This window comes from Falco biarmicus, chromosome 11 (assembly GCF_023638135.1).
Source record: "Falco biarmicus isolate bFalBia1 chromosome 11, bFalBia1.pri, whole genome shotgun sequence".
Classification (NCBI taxonomy): domain Eukaryota; kingdom Metazoa; phylum Chordata; class Aves; order Falconiformes; family Falconidae; genus Falco; species Falco biarmicus.
In genome coordinates this window covers 30,798,979-30,815,971 of record NC_079298.1, presented here as the reverse complement: position 1 = coordinate 30,815,971, position 16,993 = coordinate 30,798,979, and the positions used below count along the sequence as shown (strand labels likewise).

The window sequence follows — 16,993 nt, the reverse complement described above, 5'->3', positions numbered from 1 at the left end:
AGAGGAGGAGGGGGCTGTGGTTGGGACTGCGCCCCGCAACCCCCCTCCCTCTCCTCTCCCTCCCCTCCCCCCCCGCTGCCTCGGTGGTGCTGCTTTGGCTCACCTGTGTGTTTTCTTCCAGGATGGCTCGTTTTGGGGAGGCGGTGGCCGGCAGGCTGGGCTCCGGAGACGGGGGCTCCGACCAGAACCGGAGCCGGCAAGGACCCCCTGCCCCTGCAGGAGGGACCCCGGGAGCCTTCAAGCAAACCAAAGCGCAGAGAGCCCGGACTATGGCTCTGTACAACCCCATACCTGTCCGGCAGAACTGCTTCACCGTCAACAGATCACTCTTCCTCTTTGGGGAAGAGAACATAGTCAGGAAATATGCTAAGAAGCTCATCGACTGGCCATATCCTTTCTGCGCCCCCCCGTGAGCCCCCCCCTCCCTTGCTCCCTGGATTTGCCTCGGTGGCCGCCCAGGACACGTGCGTGTGGCACTAGCCAGCAGGTAAGCGCCTGCCTTCCGCTCTCGCTCTCCTTCGGCATGCGGAGAGGGGTGCCCTGTCCCCTGGGGATGCTCTCCATGCCCTGTTGCTGCTTCCCCTCCTTGCCTGGTGGGGAGCTGAGCCCCTTCTTCCCACAGGGAATCCCCTGGCTCCTTCTTGGGCTCGGATCTGGAAGCCCCTCATGCCGGCAAGGAGGGGGTACTCTCATCCCGGTGTAACCCTGCATGCTTTAGGATGCTCTCTGTGTGCGTGGCGGTGGGGAGGGGTCGAGGCCTTTCCTCTGTGCCTCGATGTCTTGCTGGAGTTTTGTCAACCCACCCCACCTGGAGCCACCCATCCCGTTGGGGAAGGGACCCCCTGGGAGCACCACGAATCTCCAGTCCCTGTTGGGTGGCGGCTTTGTCCCCTCCTCCGCCCGCCTGCATGTGCCCTCTTTGCTGCCGATCACACCTGGCAGGGTTTACCCATCCTTGCCCTGCAGCCCCTGGCCCCCACGGCAGCTCTGGGAACTGGCTGCCCTCTCCCTCCCTCCCTCCCTGTGGCAGAGGGGAATATGCTGAAAACCTCTGGCTGTGCCCCACAGCCCCTTTGGGGGCTGGCACGGGGAGGACTGTGGTTTATCCCAGGGATCCTCCTCCTAGGGCTGGGTGGAGGGTGCAGATGCCCCCACTCCTTCCCTTGCTTCTCCATCCTTTCATACACCCCCACGCGCTTCTCTGTCCTCTCATCCTCCCTGCGGTGCCCCTGGGTACCCTGGCCAGTGCCCAGTGCTGCAGCACCCATCTCCCCATCAGCCTGGGCTCAGCATGCTGCTGCTCCCAGTGTCCTCCCTGGGCTTTGCCCCCATGGAAGAGCCGAGCTTGAAAACTTCAGCGTGGCCACGCTTTGGCTTTAGGACCCTCCCCGTGCCGTTTTCTGCAGTGGTGATTACATGCGGCTCTTGCTGCTGCTGCTGCTTTCTCTCCCTGCAACTTGTTGGTTAACTTGCTGGCTCCGCCGGCGGGCGCGGGAGAGCTTGCCCTGGTGCCAAGCAGCAATGCCCTGGTCTGGTGCAACAGGTACCTCGGGGAAACCCTCTGGTGAGGCATAGGGATGCAGGACAGGTCACCCACCCTGCTGAGCATCACCGGGGAGTAGTCCCTTTGCAGCTTCGTTGCATTGGGTTGAGCCTCTGCCAGGCAGGAGGTGGTCCTGGCTGAGGAGCTGCAAAGCCCCCAGGCTTGAGGGGGTGACCTGGGGGTGAAGGGGCTGTTTCCTAGGGGGGCTGAATTCCCCGTGGCATCCCTAAATCTGTCCCTGCCGGCAGCACCCACTGAGTGGGCGGCTGCAGGAGCATTGGTGCGGTAGCGAGGATGGGGACGCGGCAGCTCAGCTCAGAGCCCTGTAGGGCAGCGGCCAGGCTGGCCTGCCTGCTTTTCCAGAATATGCCAAATTATTCCTGTGCTTTTTCAGCAGGGTGTGGGAGGCCCTCGCCCCTTTGGCTTTCATTTAAAGCAAGAAGGAGCTGGGGTACTGCCACTGGCCCAGCGCTCCCCGCGTGGGCCGGGGTCCCGTGCCGGTGTGATGTCTCATCTCTAGGCAGCTGCTGTCTCCTAGAGACTAGAGCTTCACCACCGCGTGGTAAAAACTCCCCAGCAGCATTCTTTCCTGGAATTTGCAATGCATGAGGGAGATGGGCTCATTTGATATTTTTTTTCTAGAAGTAAGTGACATATCCCTGTATGAGTGCTAGGAACGGGTGTGCTCCAGGCGCGGGAGCTGAGCATCCCTGCCTGGCTCCCACCTGGCTGCCATCTCTTTCTAAGAAACTCATCCACCCCAGAGCTCCTCTGCACTACTGGAGCTCTCGAGGGCTTGGGGATGGACAAGGTGTTTTGGTGATGAATTTGGTGAGGCTGGCCAGGCAAGTTGTTACCATCTTGCTAGCTGTAGCCTGGCGCACACACAGCTGGTGCCTTTTGGTAAGGCTGGGGAAAACGTGTGAGCATCTCAGCTGCCTGGCCTGAAGCCCGTGGCATTGCTTCTGGGCGAGGGTGGTTTGGGGAGGTGAGCGTTGGAGCTTGGCCACAGTCAATGAGAGCTGCTGGCCTTGGGATGGAGATGGGCTGGTCCTGGCACTGTGGGTTGGAGTGGGCATGACGTTGAGGAAAGCCAAAGGGGCTGGGGTGGAGCGCGGGGAGGAGTGGAGGCTCTTCTTCATCCAGCTTCAGTTGACTAGGTAATAGGGCTAAAAATAACCGGTGATTCAGGCCTGTATATCTGCTGGGTAACTGTATAATTATAACCAGCAGCCTCTGCAGTTTGGCTTCCCAGTATAAATAGGGATGATGCATGGAGGGGAAGGAGGAGAACTAGGAACAACTGGGAATGGGATGCAGTTCCATGGGGAGATGAGTCTTTGCGAGTTCCTTGCTAGAAAGCTCAGTGTGTTACCTCCACTGGAGCTGCTCTTTTTGCCAGTCCTGCCCAAAATGCAAGGCAGCTGCTGTTCTGGCTGTAGGAACATCTACTCATCTTCTCCTTCAGAAACATGCTGCCTGTTCTTCTCCTGCTGATGGCCAGGCCTTTAGCCCTGATTTCATTTGTTTGGCTGCCTGGAAAGCTGCAATTCAGTTAGCACATGAGATGGGCTGCAGCTCATCTATATCTGCTCCGTTCTTTGTCTGCTTAATCACATTTGACCTGGATAAGATCCCTCTCTCTCTCTCCAGAAAGGCCAGATGACACTGTGTGGCTCTGGCTACATCCCCAAGGACAGCCTCTGGCTGCAGGTGCACACTGGCCACTGTACCTGTCCCCCAGGTTTGGCGGGGGAGAGGAATGTCCATCAATTTTCTGGGGACCTTGCTGTTCCTTGCAGTGAGGGATGGCTCCTATCTCAGTCCCTCTGAGGGCCAAATTTGGTGTTGGGCTGGCCAAGAGCAGCCGGGGTGTCTGCAAAGCCCCGGAGTGCATCCCCAGTGCGACACACACGGGGATTTTGCTCTGTGGGATGTACACCCGCGTGTGCCTAAACAGTCTTGTTCATGCTGACTCCCACTTTGACCCGGGCATCTCTGATGCTGCGTGGGCACTACCCATCGGGGACTCTGGCGGTGTTATGCCCCATCTGGGGCAAGTGTCTTCTACACCTTTGCTTTTGCCCAGAGAAGATTTAAGCAGGTCCTGTCTCCCTGCAGGAAGAGCTGCGCCATGTCGTGACATCCTTGGGCAGCTCCCTCCTTCTTGCACCACCCAAGAACGTGTCTCCCTCCACCCCCCCAGGCTGTTTTCTGTGCCCTTCATTCATCAGATTTGAAATTGTTGGGCTTTTTTTTTTTTTTTTTTTTTTTTTTTTTCTGGGAGGGGCGAGTAGGTGTAATGGCAGGTCCATCTTTTTGACAGCCGGGGAGAGCGAGGCTGCCTGTCAGATGGTGAATTTAAACAGAGGCAGCTGTTGTCATGGTGACGCCAAGTTGCATCCTGTTGCTGTGGCAACCAAAGTTAAAAAACTGATGTTAAGGCAGGAAAATCACATGATGTAGTTTTTTTTTTTAAAAAAAAAAAAAAAAAAAGAGGAGGAGAGATATTTGATTTCCAGTTTTTAAGCGCAGGGTGAGGTGGGGGAGAAGGTGACGCTTCTCCACGGAGCTGTTTGCACGTGGCAGGCAGGCACCCCGCATCCCTACGGCAGTGCCAGCAGCGCAGGCAGCTCTGCCCAGACTGGCTCCTGCCTGACACTGCCTTCCATTGAGCCCCTGATGGAGACCAGACTGTCACGTTTTGGAGTTATAAGCAGCAAAAGCTATATCTGCAGATAGCAAGCAGAGTCTTCCCAGTTGAGGCATGTCCGTGCAGTGAGCTTTAGGAGGGCTGAGCGCCTTGCCTGGGTGCTCCCTGTGAGCTGTGCAGAGACACAAGCACAACCCCAAGCTCATACTCGCTCTCCTGAGCCTGTTTCATTGTGTGTAATGGGCACGCGGGAGCTGGCTGGTGTTCAAAATGTGGCGGGAGGATCTGGGGTCTGTCAGCACCTTGTCCATCTGGCCATCGCTTTCTGTCAGCCCCAGCAAAGCATGGCTGGGTTGGGAGCACTGGGTGGCAGGGCACAGGGGTGGGGACAGACATGAGGGGCCACGGCTCTACAGATGCTTGAGGGCACTGGATAGCCTTATCTGCTGGGGGAACTTCCCCTGTGACCTCGGGGACAAGCCAGGGGGGTGCTTCAGGGCTGGGGGACCCCAGAGGTGAATTAAGAGCACTCACGGTCTTTGCTCTGTTTGGCATTTTGGGTTTCTTTTGGAAAACGGCTTTGGAGAGGAGGTGCTCACTTTCCTGCTGGGGTATGGAGCTGAGAGGAGGGGGACTGGGGTGTGCTGGGGATGGGGATGCTGAAGAGGTGGGTATGTCTTCCTAGCATGCCTTATCTGTGTAGGGCAGGCAGCAGTGGTGGGGTTGGGACCAGCAAGATGAAGTCCACAGATGTAGGAACTGAAGCTCCCTCTTATTGACACCTGAGCAGGGAAAGCCCCTCAGTGCAGCAAGTCCTGGGGGAAGCCTGAGGAGCGGTGGGAAACAGACTTAAAGCTTCCAGGAGATGTTGGAGCTGGGCTGGGTGATGCAGGCAGGGCAAAGGGTTAAATTGTTCCTGCCCTTCTTGCTGGTGCTCTAAGGTGGGCTTCCCCAAGAGGCCTTTTGGAGATGCCCACGTGGCCACACTCCTCTGGCTCTTTTGGTCTTTCCCCACCTGCCCTACCAGGAGTGGGGAGAAGGCATGGTCACCAAAGGAGAGAGGTGGAGGTGGGCTCTCTGCAGCTGCTGGGCCTTGCCTACATCTGGGGAGGGATTTCTTTCACACCCAGCCTCTTGAGGGGGTTCCATCAATGTGCCATCAGCACTGTCAATCCATCTTCAGGACTTGGAGCTGGGCGCGTTCCCTGCGTTAGCAATATAGATGTTCTGGGTGGGTTGGTTCTAGCTCCCACTAGGGGAGGGAGGTGAAGAAGGTGCTCACAGCTGGAAGCAAGGATCCACCGGTGGCTGGACATCTCCCTGGTGCTCCCTGCTGGGTCCCACCAGACCCACCAAGGAACTCCAGCTCCAGGCATGGGGTTGGCCTGCAGTGCCTGCTCCAGGTGGGCTGGGGCATGGGTTGGGGGGGTGTCCATGTGTCCTGGGGGCATCTTTCCCACCTCAAATGCACTGGGAAGGAAGCATGGAGCTGCAGGTGTGGTGTGCACTGGGATCAGCCAAGTTGCTAAGGAAACAAGTCAACGGTACAGGGGAGAGCGCGTTGGGTAAAGGAGATAAATCAATAAGAAAACCTATTTTTATCGGCTCCCTAATGATCCTCCAGGAGAAGCCAGACGAAGGAGGAGGAGAAGGCTGGAGGGAGACAGGCTTTCATTACTGGGCTTGGAGGGAGGCGAGTGCTACTCTGCATTTTGGATGGTTGGAAGGTTGTGTAATTAGACATTTAATGAGAGAGAAAACAAAGGAGTGATAGAGCGTTGTCCGGTGGGCTCCAGCTCTGAGCTGGGAGGATGCTTGCTTGGCAGGAGTGAAGTGTGCTGGTAAAATTCTCCTGGTTCAGCCAGATGTTCCAGCTGTTTCTTGGGGAGGGTTTTCTTACCCTCAGCCTCTCAAAACCTGGCACGGCTGGAGCTACGGGGGCTTGTTTCCATGGGGTTGCTGCCTTGCAGCTTTCACCTAGCTCTTGATGCAATAACTCAGGCTCGGGTCCTTGGAAAACTGGGCTAGTGAGGTTTGGAAGAGTCATTTTTGGCAGCGACGTGCTTAGGTCACTGCTTAGGGCAGCGATTGCCCTGTTTCCCTTAGACTTGATATCTGTTGACCCACATGCTTGTGCACTTGTCTGAGGTGGAGTGGGGATGCGCTCCTGTGCTGGGGCCGTGACAGATGTGCACGGTCTCTACACTGTCGAGCCAGATGTTGGAGCCAGCAAGGAAACACAGAGGCAAGCTGAGCCGTTAGAGGTGGTCCTGAGTCCCCCAGGCACTGCTGGGCAGGGCTCCTGTGCTGCTGGCTTTGGGGAAGTTAGATTTTTCCCACCTGGGTGTTTTCCCTGTGGGATTAGCAGATGCAGGAGGGAGGTGGCAGTGGTAGATGCCTGGCGCAGTGGGGAGAGGCACGGGATGCTCAGCTCGGCGGGATGCTCGGCGGGGTTAGCCATGCCGGGGCAGCCAGACGGACTCGCCACGCTGTTCCCTCACTTCTCATCTAGGCAAATGTGCCTGGCCCCTGGGGAGCTGGCTGCACCGCCCCACTAACACGCTGTTTTCTTTTAAGCTTGTGCTAATTGCTCGCAGACTTTCAAGAAAATGAAACAAAAAGGACCCCAAATAGGCCGGTGGCTCCAGGCCAAGCGCCACAGTCTGTGTATTAGCTGAAGCGTGTGGCCAGAGGTGGGAAGCAGGGAAAGTGCGTGGCTTTTGCAGGAGCTGTGCAATGAAATTTTCGTTTGTATTAAGCCTCGGAGGAAAACTTCTGGCATCTGGCCTCTCCCTGAGCACAGGGAGCTGCTCACGAGTTGTGCCTGGTGGCACCGAGGTCTGAGTGGTGAGCTCTGTAGTGGTCCCTTTTTTGGTTTGTCTCTAACTTAGCAACCATGAATTGCACTGAGTGGCCTTTTAAGTGCCTTGGTTGCATTTTTCCTGGCTTTTCCTCTTACCGGGCTAAACAGCTTCCAGCTGGTGCAGGCTCCCCTTGGCTGCCCGTCTTGGCCAGCTCTCCTGGGACCTGCTAGATGCCCGGCCCCACTCCCACCTTGCCCACACGCTGCAGCATGCGCGGGGTCACTGCAGCCAGGGCTGCTGCTGCTGGGGTCACTTCACAGTTTCCAGTTTCCCATGCTGGTGGCCAGCACTGGATGTCTTCTCTTGCCCATGCCATGGGCTCAAGGCCACGTGTTTAAAGCATCTCACTGCGGTCAGTAGCTTTGGTGGCCAAAAGACAAGGTTGCAAAAGAGAAAATCATCTCTTTTCCTGGGGGTGATGGCATGGGTGTTTGGCACCTCCTGGCCTGAGTGGTGAAGCTGCGTGGTCTGGAGAAGCCTGGTGTGGTGGGGAAGGGCTCAACCAGGGTGCTGCTCCCCACACCGGCTTGCGGTGGTGGGAGTGTGGGTGACTTCTTTATGGTCAAAAGTATCCCAGGTGGAATCACATCCCCCTTCCCCAGTCACAAGCCTTGGGAAGGTGGCAGTCCCCTCCTGGGGTGGCCACTGGTGCCAGCGGTGACGGTACCATAGCTGCAGGTTTTTTGGCTTCCACAGAGGTAGGGTGTGCTGCCTGCTGATGAATCTCACCTCATCTTGTTATTGAGGACAACAGGGGTTTTATTGCAAAGATGTGGTAAAGATGGGTGGGAAATTGGAAAGATGTGGCTGTTCTGTCACTTGGAAGTGCTTTGTTTTCAGGGTCTGGCAGTGGGCCAGGCAGGAGGAGGGAGCTCTGTGCCCCCACCTTGCTCCCAGCAGCCCCTGTGAATCAAAAGGCAGGTGGGAGCTGAGTTTGGGGTGCTCTGCTGGGTGTCAGCCTGCCCTTTCCTTCGCCTCCCCACTCACTCAGGTCCTCAGGTGCCAGAATCTGCTGCCACTTGTCCTGGTGTGTGGTTGCTTCTGGAGAAGGGTGTGCAAGTCCTTAGGATGCTCATAAGCATCCACCCAGATCCTGTTGGTAAGGTACTGCTACCCTTGGGGTCTCGCTGAAGCACGGCTGAGCTGGGATGTCTCTGCAGGGGGTTGCCACCCTGCCTGGAATGAGGCTCAGATACAGGTGCCATCAGTGTCTTGAGTTGCAGATGCTCAGCCTGGTGCTCTGCAGCTCCCAGCGCTGCCTGGGCTCACCCTGCCACCCACAGGGTGCTTGGCAAGGGATCCTCAGTTCCCAAGGCACGTCCCCCACTCCAGCGCTGGGCACAGGGGGGCTGATCCAGGCTGAATCCCCAGAACCTGCTAGGGATGCCCTGTCCTCCTCGGGCTGTGCAGATGGTCTCTCCCATGAGGGTGCTTTATGACCAGGGCTGCTGATCGCCCATGATGCCCCTTTTCCAAGCCCCCTCTCCTGTTGCTTCATGACGGAAGAGAGAAGGCAAGCAGCAGGGCCATGGCACGAAGGGATGTTCCAGCCCCAGCCCTCAGCATGCCAAGATAGGGATTGTGCCAAACCCTCTTCTAGACAAAGCCTAATCTGCTCAGAGCCTGGCTGTCCACCTTCATACTTGTGTCCATCTTCTGGGCTCCCACCACAAGCGGCATCTCTCCCCCAAGAGAGTTCAAAGCCCAGCAAAGGCCGTTGGTTAATGTCCCATGAACTCGGAAAGGAGGTGATGAGGCTCAGCAGGTCTCCAGTGAGGAAGATCTTGGGGACTCTCAGTTCTCTTGTCAACCCTCTCCTTTCCAAACAGTACCAAGGTGGGCTTCACCCTCCTGCTCAGAAGCAGCGGGGAGGTGAAACCTGGGCTGTGTGTGTGCGTGTTCCTGTGGGGAAAGTGGTGGTGGTGGCAGCTAACGAGCAGGTGAAATGCAGGGCTGGCAGGGCGGGGCAGGTGGGTTGGGGTCGTCATCCATCTCTTCTCTGCTCCTTAACTCCCCTTCACTCCCTTCGAATACATGATCTTGGCGACCATCATTGCCAACTGCATTGTGCTGGCGCTCGAGCAGCACCTCCCTGAGGATGACAAGACGCCCATGTCACGGAGATTAGTAAGTACCTCGTGTCCGTCCCTCTCTGCCCTGCATCGGGGGGTGGGGGCGGGGTGTGTCTGGGGAGTGAGCAGGGGCATCAGCCAAGGGGAGCCACCCTGTCCTACAAGCTGATTTCTTCTGGTTTCAGGGTGGTAGGGCAGGAGGTTTCCTCTTGGACCAGCTCCTCCAGCCTTCCTGGGGCTGTTGTCACCTACTCCTCCTCCATGGAAAGGGTTCGGGAAGGTTTAAGCCCCTGAAAACGTGGGGTAGGGAAGGGGGACTGGGCAACTTGAGTGGGTCATAGCCATCCTCTTTTTATTTCCAAGGCTGGTGCTGGCTGAGGAGGGGTTGGGAAAGCTCCCAAAGGAGAGGACAGGGCTGGGGAAGGTGGGGTGGGACGTGAGTTGAGTCAATGTGAAATGGCTGGTGCTGTGTTTGCCCAGTATCCCCCTCTCACCATGTCACCTGTTCCCCTCTGGCAGGAGAAGACGGAGCCCTACTTCATCGGGATTTTCTGCTTCGAGGCTGGGATTAAGATTGTGGCTCTGGGGTTTGTTTTCCACAAGGGCTCATACCTGCGCAATGGCTGGAACGTCATGGACTTCATCGTGGTCCTCAGTGGGTGAGTCAGGCGGCGTGGGACTGTTGGTGGGCTTGGTCAGCAAGGCATGGGGGCTCATTCCAGTGGGGACACGAGCTCCAGGATCTGGGCAAGGCTGTGATTTGCTGTTGCTGTTGGTGTTTCTTCATCCCAGTGAGGGAGGGGAAGGTGGTTCCCTGCGCTGAAGGCTCCTGTGTTGGCTTTGCTTGGGCAGCTGGTGGTGGGATGAGGTTCCTCACTGGGTGAGGAGGGCTGGCTCTGAGGGCATCATGTCTAGCTTTCCTCAGCTGGTGGCCTGGCATCTGTCACCCATCTGGGTGTGGGACAAGGTGAGGATGAGGTAGGAGCATGGCCTGATAAGCAGCTGAATGTGGTCTGGGAGAAGTTTTAGTCAAACCCTACATGGGGAAGGAAAAAATCTCTTCTCCTCTTGCCCTCCCAAGTACTTTCCAGTTTTGCTCCGGTGCTGGGGGTTTAGGAATGAGGTCTGGGTGGAGCCATGTTCCCAGGTAATGCTTGCTCAGGGTCCCAGCACGCAGCAATGATGCTGGGGGTGGTAGCACACAGAGCGTCACAGGTGCTGATCGTGTCACTGGTGGCGTCACTGGCCAGGGATGTGGCCCAGATTTGAGTCCTGCTTGCTGTACATGGGCTCTGCTGGTGACATAGAAATGAGCAGGGGCATTTAGGCTTGTGTTAGCCAACGCTGGCAATTGGCTTGAGTCCCCCAGGGTGACCTCCTGGGCCCCTCACTGTGTAGAGGGCAGACGGGTGCCTGCAGCCATTGAGAACCTGGGGAAAGGGTGCCTGGATTGTGGCTGTTCCTTTTTGCATGCTGATGGAAACACCGTGTTCAGAGGAGCTGGTTTGATGCCTACAAACAGATGGTGCCTGTGGATCCCTGAGTACTCCATGAGCTCTCCTGGGTGCAGAGCAGCTGCAGGGCTGGCTGGGAAACTGAGGCATGGGAGCCAGGCGAGATACCTGGGGGTCTCTCCTGAGTTGCTTGCTGCACAGACCTATCTCTTGGCTTGCAGGGTAGTGGCACCACATGGGATGTGACACCCAGTTGGGTGTTTGGAGGAGGAAGGGGGATGCTGACCCTGGTGCTGCCAGGGATGTGGTGATGGGTGCTGCTTGTCTATTGCAGAGAGGTGTGGTTAGAGCTATGCTTGAGGAAAGGCTTGAGGAGAACATGGCTAGGAACATTTTGATTCCCTTGGTCCAGTGTGGACCTGGATGGCCTCGCTGGGGCGTGGGACTGTGTCTGCCTGTGAAGACAAGGGGTCTCAGTGTGCTGGTGGTGGGGTGATGCTCCTCGGTGGACAGCAGACAGGCTGCCTGTGGGCAGTGCAGCCATCACACAGGATGCTGCTGGCTCTTCTGCATCTGCAAAGTGACCCTCAGGGGAGGGTTCCGTGGCCTGGCGGGCTCGCTGCTGTGGGGACAGTGGCTGGGCACAGCTCTTGGGCTGGACAAAGGTGCGCACCCCCGGTAGCAGCAAGAGGGGGTGTCTCAGCCTCACTGTGTAGCTGTGGTGCTGAGCCAGGTGTGCAGAAAGCATCCAGGTGCCTGGGAAATGCCCATCGGCTGTCTTCTGGCCCGGGCATCCTTTGGGGCTTGGGCCAAGGGGAAGCACTGGGCTGGGAGGGGGGGGGGGTCACCACAGACCTCTCCCCGCGGCTCCAGGCAAGCTGACTGTAACCGAGCTGGTGCTGAGTCAGCGCTCAGCAATTACTCACTCGTGAAAGCCTCGCCAGCTCCTTTCGGTGCCGTGCCGGGCCCCATGCCAGGGAATCAATTGTCCATGAAGGACTGCTAGCGCCGATGCCGGCTGCCCTGCCGGGAGGTGCCCAGTTGCCCCTGACACCACTGGTTACATGCGGGCACAACCCTCCGGGGTCTGCTTCGCCACCATCGCCCCCCTCACATCCTGGTGTTTGCTCCAGCAGGATGAAACTCTCCCCCAGAAATGCCTCGTTACCTGCTGGCTTTGCTCCAGCAGTGCCAGTGCCCCCCTGGCATGTGCTCACCAGCCTTTTGGTGTGGATTCTGGTGTGTGATGGGTGGAGGAGGCAACCCACAGGTTTTCATCCTGGACAGGTTTTGGGGAGGATTGGGTCACTGAGGGATCAGCTGGACCAGGTCATGGGTGCCTCTGTGCTGTTCAGCTCTTGCTTTTGCCATGAGGTGCTGAAAAGGTTCTGTTCTTGGGCGCCATAGTTGCACCTCCCTCGCAAGAACCTCTTGCCTGTTTTGATCTGCTGAATTATTGGCAAATTTCTTCAGCAAATAATCCTTGGCTGGCAAATGACTTGCAAACAGCTTGTGGGAGAGGGTTTGCACTTGGCGGTTCATGCTGTGTCGGTTGTGTAAGGCGGGTGGTGAAGTCTGCACGGGGGACGTGTGCAGGCGCCTGGCGGGTTCAGGATTGTCTTTGTGGACTAAAGCTTAACGCTTGATTAATATGTGTGTCTGGACAGAGACTATTGAGCTTGGGAGAATTAATGGTCGTTAGGGTCTTGTAGCAACTTAGCAAGAGACAGTGGCCGTGGTGGAGGGGATGTTGTGAGCATCGGAAGTGTAGGATAGCACTCGCCTTGGGATGTGCTGACAGGTTTGGGATGCTGATGCATCCCATGGTGATGGATCAGAGAGGATATCCACATGAGCAGGACCCGCCCCCAGATCTAATGCTGGATCCCTCTAGTCCATCCAGGATCATGCTTGCTGGCCCTTGTCCTTCCAAGGGTGACACAGGGTACTACTCTTCCTTTCTGGACTTATTTTTTGTCACATATCTGAAGGGAGAGGTGCTCGATGCAGGTGGCATCATGGCCCCAGACATCCCATTGGGGTTTCCATGAGCAGTGGGATAGCCCGGGCATGGTCTCCCTGGTGTAAATTAGCCTCATGGGGGGCTACTGCTGTGACAGGTCTCCTGGGACCCTGTGCAGGAATGGGTGGCTTTGACTTGGGTTCAGCTGGTGTTTGCTTCTTGTATCAATAAATCCAGATTTTTTTCATCTCAGTGGAAATCAACGCCCACCTAAAACTCCCTGATGCTAAAGCTTCCACTGGGGAACTAATAGTCACATTTGTAAACCTGCTCTGTTTATAACCTGTGGTTTCCAAATCATCATTGCTGTCTGAAAAAAACCCAGCCTGTTCTCCCCCAGCTAAAAATATTTTTAACCAAAAACGTGCATAAAATACCTTCACTCCTCAGGCACAGCCGGGGAGGGGAAGGTCTGTGTTTCCCCTGGGGCTTGGGGATGCTTGCCTTGCTCATGCATGAACCAGAGCTGGCTGGGCACTGAAGCTGGACTTGTGACCTGCTCAGTGCAGTGTGTCCTGGACCAAAAAGGGGAAAACTTCTCAGAAATGAGCAGAAAGGGCAGCGGGAGCTTTGTGACCTCTTAATCAGTGGTCCTGAGAGGGTGAGGTTGAAGGAGCTTCAGCCATCAGCAACTGGAGCATCAGCTCCCTGCTCCCCAGGTCCCATTGGCGTAATGAGTAGAAAACGAGGTCCCAACGGCAGCCTTCCCTGTCCTGTGCCATATTTGAAGGTGCTTATGGAAAAAGAATGGTTAAACTCCCTCTGCAAATATCCAGGTGGGTGTGTGCTTCACACACTCCAATGCCTGAGCATCACAGCATCGCGCTGCCTTTTTTATAGCAGTTGCAGCAGTAATACAATAACACCTTACGTGAGAGGTGAAGGGGTGGGGGAACGCTTCTAACAACAGGGGGGAAAAAAATCAAAATGGAATTCAAAAGGCCCTTGTGAAGTTGTGCTGCTCGGGAGCTTGGGGAAGCAGCCGCTGTAAAGCAGGATAAATACACCGGGCTGGCTAAAAGGAAGAGCTGGCGTCAGGGGTTTTCGGAGGGTTTAATAACAGCTGCTACACCTGGATGCCTTTTGTGAAGCCCTTGGGCACTGTGGTTTTCATTAAGGGATTTTGTGGGGTGGAGCGTGGCCAAGGAAAGGCAGGAATGAATGATTGCCAGCGGTGCCAGCCATGCCCTTAGCAAGCCTGGAGCCAACCGGCCGGGCACCAGCCTGTGACAGCAGAGGAAAGCCTGACTCTCCCAGTCCATGTGCTGGCCTAAAAACCAAAGTCCTCTCCCTGCAAGGGCAAGCTGCAGTTGTGAGCCTGGCCTTTCCCTCTGACCTCCTGGTGAAATCCCTCGTGTGCCGCAGGGTTGCAATGTGAGCATGGGGATGAGGAGGGCAGGGTGGCTTGTTGCTGGTTGTGGTGCTGCCTGGATGTTTGGGCGCCCTTTTCACAATTCCCTTGAGCTCCCCCATGGCAGAGAAAAAGGATGCTTTGCCCTCTGGTATTTAGTGCGCCTTGAGCAACCCAGGTTCTGTGTGTCTGAGGTGGTCTTTTTGATCTTTGAGGTCCAGAGAGGTCCTTGAATGGCGCTAGCAGCAGCTCTGTGTGGGAATATTCATATACTGCATCCCTTCATGGTTTGGGGTGCCAGCCCTCAGCAGCGTGCCTGGCACGCCATGCATGTGTGAGAGCACCCATGTGCACACACAGGCTAGGAAAAGGCTCTTTCCCTGGCGGAGCACAGCCCACCGCCATGCAAGGAAGCTTGGGGGGAGTGGGTATGAGGCTTGGAGAGCAAGCGTTAAATTGGAGCATAAGTGCAGCATCCCAACACAATTATTTGGCAGGAACCTGTACCACTGCAAGGAGTGTTGTCCTATAAGATGAACCAGTAAAGAGACAACCCCAAATCCAAAAGTGGAACAATGCTTTGATCACACCAGATAATACTTTTTTTTTTATTCCCTCTTCCCTTCATTTTCTTGCGTGAATAGTGCCGGTCTCCAACCCTATGTCTGCCCTATCTCCCACCCCCTTCCCAGCTCTTTCCTTCCAGGACAATTAGTAAAGTGTTTGGTCTTTCGTTTGGATGAATAATTAATTCCCCAGCTTTGTGAATGATTCATGTGCCATATACCACGGCAAGGGGCTGTGCCTGACATCGGCACTTCGTACAACATTTCCCTGGCCCCGTGAGGGGGTGGGGTGGCTGACGAGGGAAGAAGCCACTGGGGATGGGTGGTGGTGGGGGCATGGGAGAGGCGCTGGGCAGGCAGACTCATGACAGCCCACCTTTCCCTGGTACAGGATCGGGCCCACATGCCACTCAAGTGCTTCACCCTGTCCTTCCCGGCTCCTCTTCCCTGGCGGTTGGTTTCCCGCAGCTGCTGCGCTGTGGAGTGAGTCAGTCCCTCCCACGCGACTGCTGGTCCCTGGGGGCATTGCCCCCCCTCCAGGCACCCCTCCGCCCCCGGCAGTCCCCAGGGGCTCCTTCCCCAGCCCTGACATCCTTGCAGAGCTCCTGGGCTGGGGTGAAGCCCTCATCCTCCTGGAGGTAAAGCCTTGGGCCAAGCTGCCAAGTCCCTGTGCACCATTTCTTTGCACTGCCGTGGACCTCATGCCGGGAGAGGAGCTGTAGGGGAAAAACCCGGCTTGAGGGAAGGGTTTGTTTTCCACCATATCCTTATGTGAGAAGGTAGTATCACCCAGGCTTGGGTGGATATCCCTGGGGTCTAGGACCCCTCTCCTTTGGCATGAGTTCAGACAGATGCTGCTGCAGTACAGGGTTGCCTGTGCTATATTTCTTTTGCCAGAGTCAGCTCTCTGGCCTCCTGGCAATGACTACTGTAGGTTTCTACCAGGTCCTGTATGTGCAAATGTAGTTTCACCAGCATTTCTCCTCCTGCCACATCCTGCATCTGCTGAGAGATGTTGCAGGGGCTGGAGGTGGGAGGGAGATGCAGGCTTCGGCCAGCACCAGGGTGCAGAGCAGGGTGCAGAGGAGGGATGCTCCCTCCTGCACCAGATCCTGGGGGCTTCTCCAGGCAGAGGTGGCCTTGGGGGATCATTTTTTTCCCCCACACTGAAGGCTGGTGAAGGCAGATTCTGTCATTCACCCACATCCCACTTTGCAGGGAGTTGGTGCCTCTAGTTCAGGGCTCTCGAAGCTGCCAGGAAAGATGGGATCAGCAGCTTTGCAGCAGCGCAATCCACTTGTGTCACGGCCCCAAAACCTAGAAAGAGCAAGTGAACATGATGGAGGCTCTGAGGTTGCTCTGAACAGGGACTTGGACCTGGTGTCCCTGTCCCTCAGCATCCCCAAAGCGGGACCACTGTGCTCTGCTGGGGCATCCTCAGGGTGGGTGACCCGATCCCGCTGGCCCTTCCTTGAGTGGGATTTGGACCCAAGAGCCTAGAGTGCATCCTGCTACTTGTGGTGCTGTCTGCAGAGAGGGGAGGGGTAGATTCACCAGCAGAAAAGGGCAAGAATAGGGTAAATTCATCAGGTAACTTACTTTCCATGAGCCATTTGACCAGTGTATTAATTATGAAGTAGTCTCCCTCATAGAGTCAGGTGGCAGTGCAAGCCTTCAGGGGCCTTTCCACTTAATTATAAATATTAATTTGCATGTCAGCCAGCCAGCCAGCACCCTCCCTGCCCCAGATTTTGAGCTGAGATTAGTCTGTCTCAGCCGATCCCTCCCTGTACTTGGCACACCCTGGAGCTGCCCTTTGCTGGGATGGCTTGTCTGCATGTACCTCTGCAACGATCCCTGATGGAACTGGCTGAGGGATGCTCAGTTTGGGGAGGGGGGATGAATCGAGAGTCAATCTGATCATCTGGGGGTTCAGCTTTTGCTTGGGGTCCCCAGCACAAAGCACTTTGCAGCACGCCCTGAGCTGTGTGTGCTGTCCCCAAGGGCTGAGGCTTCAGGGCTGCTGGTGCTGCTCCTGGTGGGGTGATAGGGACAGGAGCGGGTGCAAGGCACAGCCTCTGGCATGGACAGCAGAGGTGTGGTGGGTGCTGTAGTGTGTGATAGTGCCCGAATTTGGTACAGCCTCTGTGCTAGTAGAAGTGCTTTGTGTGGCCAGGGCCATTTGAGCATCACTCGTGGCTTATTCTTGCTAAGTTCCAAAGAGCAGAGAGTCAGTTAAAATGTGTGTGTTGTGTGATGTTGTTTGTTGTTTTTTTTTTTTACTTTTTTTGCACACCCCAAGAAGAAATCCATAGGTGCAGGCCTTCAGCTGGAGGCCGAGGGCATGCGCTTTGCTCAGCTGCTGCGAGCTGGAGTGGTGCCTGAGGGCTGAGCATCGCTCTGCCAGCAGCCAGCCCCAAAGCCTGCAGGTGCGGCGGGCCCAGCAGGAGCTTGCCCTTCGCTCTGG

General features: G+C 56.4%; 1 protein-coding gene across 4 annotated transcripts in view; it reads left to right on the top strand.

Moving 5' to 3' along the window:
• Nucleotides 1–16,993, top strand: part of CACNA1E (calcium voltage-gated channel subunit alpha1 E) — a 166,608-nt gene that overhangs the window by 67,409 nt on the left and 82,206 nt on the right. For all 4 annotated transcript variants that reach the window (XM_056355657.1, XM_056355654.1, XM_056355653.1 and 1 more), the window contains exons 3-5: nt 122–388; nt 9,082–9,187; nt 9,652–9,791. In XM_056355657.1, the coding sequence (XP_056211632.1) occupies nt 122–388; nt 9,082–9,187; nt 9,652–9,791 (513 nt within the window). The remainder of the gene's footprint in view (nt 1–121; nt 389–9,081; nt 9,188–9,651; nt 9,792–16,993) is intronic.